At 40.2% G+C, this 8,393-nt stretch overlaps 1 protein-coding gene across 1 annotated transcript; it reads left to right on the plus strand.

The window, feature by feature from the left end:
- The first annotated feature begins 227 nt into the window (after positions 1 to 227).
- On the plus strand, positions 228 to 4,519 carry LOC310693696 (P2Y purinoceptor 1-like). The gene is made up of 2 exons (XM_083476074.1): positions 228 to 490; positions 1,288 to 4,519. Exons 1-2 carry the CDS (start codon positions 470 to 472, stop codon positions 2,266 to 2,268), a joined length of 1,002 nt encoding a protein of 333 aa, XP_083332200.1. The 5' UTR covers positions 228 to 469; the 3' UTR covers positions 2,269 to 4,519.
- Positions 4,520 to 8,393: the final 3,874 nt, after the last annotated feature.

Raw genomic sequence — 8,393 nt, forward strand, 5'->3', positions numbered from 1 at the left:
ATGCTAAATATATCTGTTCTTTCAAAAGCGCTAATAAAAATAAAAAAAATAAAAGACAGTATTGGCTACAGTAATATATGAGAAAGTAGCCAACCATATAAGTATTTAAAAGGAGAACCAGAATGTGCAACTGGTTTATTGTTTTAAAATGCTCCCTTCCCACCACTTCTTTCGTCCTTTGATATTTTTTCTGCATCAGTCAAGAAGCTGAAGAAATCCAGAGAAGTCCTGACTCCCCAATATATGAGATTCGCTACCTTTGGGAAAGCAAAACAGCTTTAAATTTGCACACCGCATAATCAAATACTCCCCTCCTGTCTCTCGTCTACTCCTACCCAGGCATAGAGCTATAACAGCAGCAACATCCCTTGCACATCTGTCATTTCAGGAAGTTGGCCAATCATTCTGGTAAATGAATAATTAACTGCACAGAGAGCATTATGAAATCAGCATAATACATGTAAGGATTATGGAACAGACATCTAGCCAGGTAGGACTATTTTTAGTGTTGTTGTTTTGCTGGACTTGGTGTTGTAGTTCTTAGAATAACAGAGATTTCTGAGACTTACGTTATTGATTATAACTATGTTTGATCATAATTTCTAGCCCAGGGAGAACTATCAGTGATGAGAAATTTATAAACACTGTCATTTTTCGTACTGTTTTCCATGCTGTGGATTGATGCTGCTTATTTCACACACTGGATCTCCTTGATCTTCCAGCTTCACATTCAATTTCCTAGACATTAGGCAATTTACGCTTACTTGCATGTACATCGCTTCATTACTCTTGATTACTCAACACTTGATAACTGGTAGCTGGATGTGTAAACATCACTGAATTATTATTTTTTAAATGTGACTTACTGAGTAATATGACAAAGAATCTTGTGGCATCTGAAAGATTAGCATAATTGTTGTAGCATAAACTTTCATGGACTCAAGACTGTCAGCTGCATCTTAAGTCCACCAAAGCTGTAGTAGATTTGTTAATTTTTAAGGTGCCACAAGATTCTTGGTTGCTTTTGCTGTGAGAGACTTAGCACAGCTACCCCTCTGGAAATAAGTAATATGAAATTTTGATCTGTGAAAATTCATTCACACATGCAGATTGGCAACTGGTAGTACATTCAACAACTGATGAAAATGAGTGCCTAATACAGTGCTTGCTTAAATGTTTTTAAGTCCCTAGTAAGGTAGTTAGGACTGTAGCCATTTTCCTCTTACAATACTGAGAGATTCTTCTGAGCAAAATGGGAGTCATTTTCCCCATGTTTACTTTTGGCAGAAACCAGAAGCAGACTTTTGTGGAAGTACTGACACCCTCTTAGACACCATCCAAAGGACTCTAATCCCTGGAACCTTCATTTTTATCCTGGTTGTGGGATTGCTGCTCAACGTCCCCATCATTTGGATCCTTGCTTTCCGCATGAAGCGCTGGAACAGGAGCACAGTTTTCCTCTGCAACTTGGTGTTTGCTGATATCATGTGGATCTTAACCCTTCCCTTCCTGATCTACTATCACCTAAACCAGCTGCACTGGACCTTTGGAGAGAGCTTCTGCAAGATTATACGGACTGCCTATCACCTGTGCTATTACTGCAGCATCCATTTTGTCACCTGCCTGGGCATGGACAGGTACTTGGCCATTGTCCACCCTCTGAAGTCCCTGTGGGTATTAAACAAACAACACTCCCTGCTGATTTCTTCTTCCATCTGGACAGTTACAGGACTGGTTAGCCTGCCAGTTGTTTATGTTGCAGGCACCCAGGCATGCCCAAACAACAAAACAATTTGCTCCCTCTATGTATTTTCCAGCTCTACCTATATAACCCTCCCCCTGTCTGTGAGCTGCTCAGTTGCAGGGTGCTTACTTCCTTTCACTGCTATTTGTTACTGCTATTGCAGCAGCGTTAGGAAACTCCAAGATACTGGCCTCCAGCGCTTTCAGAAAAGGGAGAAACTCACCAAGCTCATGTATTCAGCCTTGGTCGTTTTTGCTCTTCTCTACTTCCCCTACCACGTCTCACGAAACACTTGCATCTTACTGAGAGCTGTACGGCCTTCTGCCACCCAGTCTATTCAGCATGCCGACACCTTGTTCCTTGTGGAGATGGCTATCTGCAGCCTGAACACCTGCGTCAACCCTCTCTTCTGTTTCCTGGCCGGGGGAGACTTTCGAGAGGAGATCTGCAAATTAGCATCCTCCTTCTGTATCATCAAACGCTGGAGGAATCGACAGCAAGTGGCATGTGTTTATCCCATATAGATCTTCTCCAAAACAAGGGTCTCCTTGACTGAAACAAATCACTTGCAATGAGCGACTGAGTGACCATCAATTGCTCTGAGTGTGTGCATGATAGTTAGCAATAAAAGTAGCAACAAAAATCTAAAACTCTCTCCATCAGTAAGGACCTGCATATCAAAATCCTGAGCACTCAAAGTAAATTGGAAATCTAGTCAGTTCCAAAGCTCATTTTTTCAGTATAAACACCGCAAAGCATTTATTATTCAAAACTGGTGGTAGCTTTAATTATTTCTGTACTGTACAGCTAAAAATTCAATACCTGTGCTGGTGATAGAGAAATAATCTACTGTTAATTTCCTAAAATGACCTGGTGGCTGGGTTCACAAAGTCTAATTGGGAGTAGAGAAATAAGAGGGTGGGGGACTGTTGGCTAAACACCCTTTGGCCACCTCACATGTAAGGTAAGTGCATCAGAAAGCCTACCATCCACCCATGAGAATCTCACTGAAATTATCTTTCCCATTTGATAATTTTTGGATGCAAGTTAATGGATGGAGAATTCGATAATTTTTGGACAAACCGCTAGTTCTGCCCCACCAATTATTTTCAGGCAAGAGAGCTCCAGTGCTCACATGACACTCCCCCCCTCACCTTCAAAGACTTCTCCATTTACTTAGAAAAGGAATCACCTGCCTTGATCAAATTTCTGCTTAAAGTTTAGAAAATTCAAGGTGCTCTAAGGTAACCTGCAATACGTTATGAAGACAGCACATATACTATGTTTCATTATGGGTGGTGCAATCCATTTTATACCCCCTCATTACAGGAACAACTAATGCAGCTTGGTGAATGTAATTAGATGTTGCTCAGTCTTAAGCCTTTGCAGAAGACTTGGTATTAACATTAGAGGAACTGCTAACCAGTGCCAAAGAGGTTATTGAGGAGATAGAACAATTTGGGCAAGTAGCAGGTTTTAAAATGAATAAAAAGAAGACTAAAATGTTAGTCAAAAATATGAAACAAGATTTGGTAGATATGTTGCAGCAACAGTTCGGTATAGAAGTTGTTTAAAAAGTCAAATATTTAGGAATATGGTTGACATCAAAGAATAAAGACTTATTTCAAAATAATTATACACTGGTGTGGAATGGAATTAAAAGAGATCTGGAAGTATGGGAGAGGATGAAATTGTCATTTTGGGGAAGGATTTCTGTGAATAAAATGAATGTGCTACCAAAGATGTTATTTTTATTTCAATCAATTCCAATAATCAAGGGGGCAGCAATTTTCAAGAAACGGCAGAAGACAATTTCAAGATATATCTGGCAGGGGAAGAAACCAAGAATTCAATATAAGTTGTTAACAGATGTTAAAGAAAGAGGGGGCTTCGCCCTGCCAGACTTGAAGTTGTATTATGAAGCGGCATGCCTCTGTTGGTTAAAGGAATGGATGTTGTTAGAAGATACAGAGTTGTTGGATTTGGAGGGTTATGATAATAGATTTGGTTGGCACACATATTTATGGTATAATAAATCAAAAGTCCATAAAGGATTTGGTAAGCATATATTCCAAAGATCTCTATTTGAAACATGGGATAGGTATAAAAACCTATTAGAATGTAAAACACCATGGTGGTTATCCCCATTAGAAGCTATGAGTGTGAAATAGCTTTCTAATTTTATCATCAAATCCATTTTCTTTTAAGTCTTAGAAACAATGACTGTAAAATATTGTCTGAAATGTATAAACTACTTTGGAATGGCATTTGAAAGATGAAGAAATAAAGTTGGTTATGATACATTGGGCCAAAGATTTTGGATATAATATACAGTTAGAAGATTGGGAGAGATTGTGGAAAGAAGGAATAAAATTTACAGCATGTAATGCCCTGAAAGAAAATGTGATGAAAATGATGTGTAGATGGTATATTACACCAGTGAAGTTAGCTAAAATGTATAAGAGAAATAATAAATGTTGGAAATGTAAAGAAAAAGAAGGAACCTTTTACCATATGTGGTGGGAATGTAAAAAGGTAAAAAGCTTCTGGGAAATGATATATAATGAGATGAAAAAAATGTTGAAATATACATTTTTTAAAAAACCAGAAGCATTTTTACTTGGTATTGTAAGTGATGATATTAACAGACAGGACAAAAAACTGTTTTTATATGCAACAACAGCAGCAATTGTACTGTTAGCACAGAAATGGAAACAAGAAGAATTACCGACGAAAGAAGAAAGGCAGACAAAATTAATGAACTATGCAGAATTAGACAAGTGGAAGCAAGGAGATTTCAGTGAAGTAGTGTTAGGAGGAATGATGGGGCAAAGTTTCCCATGAGGTTTCATACCTTATTCACAATTAAATTGGGGGGGGGGGAGAGATATAGAGGAGGAACAGCCACCATGTTGCTTTCCAGACACTGTTGGACAAGGACTCCACCATCCCTGATCATTGCCCTTGCTGGCAGAGGCAGCTGATAGGAGTTGAAAGTCCAACAACCTCCAAAGGACCACAGGTTCTCCATCCTTGGCTTAAGCAATGCAGAGCAGTGCCTTTGGTATGCACACCTAGTACTTAGATGACCCTGAGAAGCAACTGAAGAGGGCAACCTCTGCCCTTCCTAAATGAGGATTTTCTATAGTCCTAACAACCTCTTCTTGTAAGTTTGTTAAGAATAATATGTGGTTTGAAACACTGAACAGGAGTAATGAGCCCCTGCTACCTTCCCTAAATATAATCTGACCCAATGGCCAAAGAGTTGAAGACATGGATTGTAGGATGAAAGACTTCTGCTGCAGAACCATTCTGTCTATGTGCTGCTTAGTGATTTTTACAAGGTCATCCTGCATAAGGGCTGAGAAGTCACCCATTCTCTGTTTTGTATCCTCATTTCTAAAGGTGCAGTAGGAATGAAGCCAGGCAGGCACGGGGGTGGGGTGGGGGGGCACCTTTATGTATCGCTGACCAAAAATAATCTCTTTGTTATCAAGAGGGAAGACTATTCTGTGCTACTAGGTCTCAAACAAGCAAGAACGAAACCCTTCTCAACAGGTTCAGTGACCCCATCCCACCTGCCAGGGCTTGTTCTTTCCAGATTTTCAGAAGAGTTGCTAAGGCCTTTTTATTCCACAGGCTTCTTGGGGTTCTGGGTTAAATTATTTTTAGCTCTCTCTACTGCTGCTGCATTTAAATTCTTTTTTTAAAAAAGTCTTACCACTCTTTTAAAAAACGCAATTGTTTTACGATTTACATTTTAATACAGTTGTGCAGCGAGCCCCTGCGCTTGAACTAGTGTGTCAAAAGGCTAATTGTGCATTTAAAATAAATTGTCGAAACACTGACACACACCCAGGGGGGAGCCGCTGGGAGGGAGAGTGTGGACAAACATTCCTTATCAACCAGATTTCCTCCTTTCCCTTCAGAACAGGTTACAACATGCCAGAAGCAGGGTCTTCTGGTGAGGTGTGGGGTGGGGAGAAGCTCATGAGAGGCCACATGGCAGCTATTTTCTCAGCACTCACTGCAAAGATGGTCCAGTGCCTATCCTATCCATTTTTACAGAACAAGTCCATTGCACAACGCTGGAAGCAGGGAGGGTTTGGATGAGCAGAGCTGTCCCTCTGCCTAGCTTGCCCAGCTAAGCTGTCATCCTGCTGGCTGCCAAATGCCTGGACGTCTGGGAGTGCCCTGGAAGGCCCTCAGAAGGGCATTCTGGAGATGGGGATAAAGTGAAGCTAAGCCAAGTCTCATATCCCAAAGCAGTTTCACACTCATGATGCAGCAGCATGGGACCTGGTTGCTGTGCCAGTTCCAGGCTGGTACAGCAATCTTTGTCTCCCTCCCTTCCAGGGGCTACAGATGTGGCAGTGGTCCCTCCACTCTGTGAAGTCCTGCTAGTAAGGAGCAAAGTTTGGACTGTGTCTTTTGCATATACTTCAGCCATTTAATTTTCAAGTAAGCCATACCATCTTTCCAAAAATTACTCTAGCTATGTCTATGGATCTTTGTGTGCAAGGGACCCAGCAACCACTACAGTTGTTTTAAAAGCATTGTGTATGTCCTAGATCTCAACGCTTTCCTTTCAACTGAAACCTGCTACAGTAATTGAGACCAATGTATCAAATGCCGCAATACAATACAGAGTTTAGTTATGCTGATACTCATTCGAAACAATGTTCTTAAAGGTGCCAATTCTGTGCTAAACTAAAGCTCACTTGTTATGGTCAAGGAACTAGATTGTTTTCACTTGTCAATACTACAGGCCTTCACTGACTACTACAAACTTGCTCTGGGCTGTTTCTGGCCCATAGCTGATAAAATCCTCATGGACAACTTATAAAGAAGTAAATTCTTCCAAAACACACCACATCTGTTCATGCAGGCATTTGGTTAACTTACTTATGGAGGGCAATAGCTTGCTCTCATTGATGTTTTGGTTTATTGCATTTGTCGATGGGTTGTACTATAATATTGGATTTTTTATATCACTTTTAATTCTTTGTTATGTTTTGCTGTTGTATTAAGTACCTCACCCTGGGATTTCTTTTAATTATGCGTGATCTAGAAATATTATGCATACATATCTGCTGTAGAGTTGACTCACTGGTTTTGTACCATTCCCTGCTCATTTTCAGTCACTCTTCCAAGAATGAGGCCCAAAAGCCTAAATACATCTACCAATAACAGTCATGTCCCGTTGAAATCAAAGGACTGACTCATGTATAGATTTGTTAGTAAAATAACCACTACTTCTAGAAGAGCGTTCAAACTTATGGAGGTATTTGCAGTTAAGCCCGGCAATTGTATAAATCACTCACTCCTTCCCCAGAGAGTAAAGTTACTCTTGCCAAATGTGTCTGAGATTATAAACATTTACTAACATTTGCTAGATTTTGAGCATGAACTGTTACACAATCATGCAGATCCAGCTGTTTTGGACTAGAGTTTCCATCAGCATCAGCCAGAACAATTCTGATGGGAGTTGTAGTCCAAAACATATGGAGGGCACCAGGTTGGAGAAGGCTGGTAAAGCCTACTTCTCAATATTTTCTCAGAGCAGTTTAGACAAAGGCAATGCTTCCTCCATTTGCAGACCAAACAAAAGCATGTATATCTGTTGGCAGACATGCATAGTGACTGCATGTGTCACTACAGATGCAGAGGTCAGGGCACGCAGTACAGTTCTTTTAAACCTGAATGAGGGGGAGTTAAATTCCACTAGGTATCTTTTAGTCATGCCAGGATCAGCTGGGGAAAAATACCAAAAAAGGGGAGGGGGAGAAGTTGATCTTTGGATAACAAGTGGCTGATTTATAGGAACAGGAAGAACCAGCTGAGCAAAAGTTAGCATGGCAAGAAAAGGTGAGTAATCGTGTTTGGTCTCCTGGGACTCAAGGCTTGGGAGCTGATGTGAAGGTAAGAGCATATGATTTATGACATGCATTGACAATGTGACCAGCAAAGTGCAAAAGGCTATTAATAATTGTTGTCATAAATACTCCACAAGCAGGAAGTAGACTGCAATGCTGTGAAAATCAGTGTATGGAAGCAGAACAAAAAAAGTGGATCTGATGGGTGGAAATGTTAAGCAGGAGAATGCTCCAAAGACTTACATTCTCATAAACATACATTGCCTTCCTCCCATCACCTCAATATGGAAGAAGTTCCACACCCAGAGAAAGAAATCACCTGTTTTCTCCTCTTATTCCATACCCAGTGACCGCTTTTTATCACAAAAACCTGATAATACTTGCCACATTACATACAAGTCAGATGAATTAGTCACCATGTGTTCCCTCTTTAAAATGCCATTGGACAATAACACAGATGGTCACAAAGGGAGTGGCTCTCTGAACTAGCCATCTAAATGAATCTAGCAGACACAATATTATCCCCCCCCCCATCTCGTAAGCAGAGCATACTGGTATAAAAAGAAATATAGGATGAGTAGATTTATGTTGCACTTTGGTGTAATAGCATCTGATAAAGTATCTTCTCAGATTTAGATGCGTGGTTTGGTTTCATTGGGGTTCTTCTGTTTCTTCTAAGATCAAAGAAAAGGTGGGAAGAACTATGATATTGGAAGAATCCAGAGAAGAAGCATAGTATTAGAAGAAACTAAAGGATGCCAATGAAAAATGTC

This window comes from Podarcis liolepis (genome assembly GCF_965112155.1).
Source record: "Podarcis liolepis genome assembly, chromosome: 1".
NCBI lineage: Eukaryota > Metazoa > Chordata > Lepidosauria > Squamata > Lacertidae > Podarcis > Podarcis liolepis.

Excerpts from the sequence above, each read along its gene's own strand:
- LOC310693696 (XM_083476074.1), top strand. The coding sequence starts at position 470 with ATGGAACAGACATCTAGCCAG. Across the intron at positions 491-1,287 it reads TGGAACAGACATCTAGCCAG|AAACCAGAAGCAGACTTTTG; the intron begins GTAGGACTATTT and ends TACTTTTGGCAG.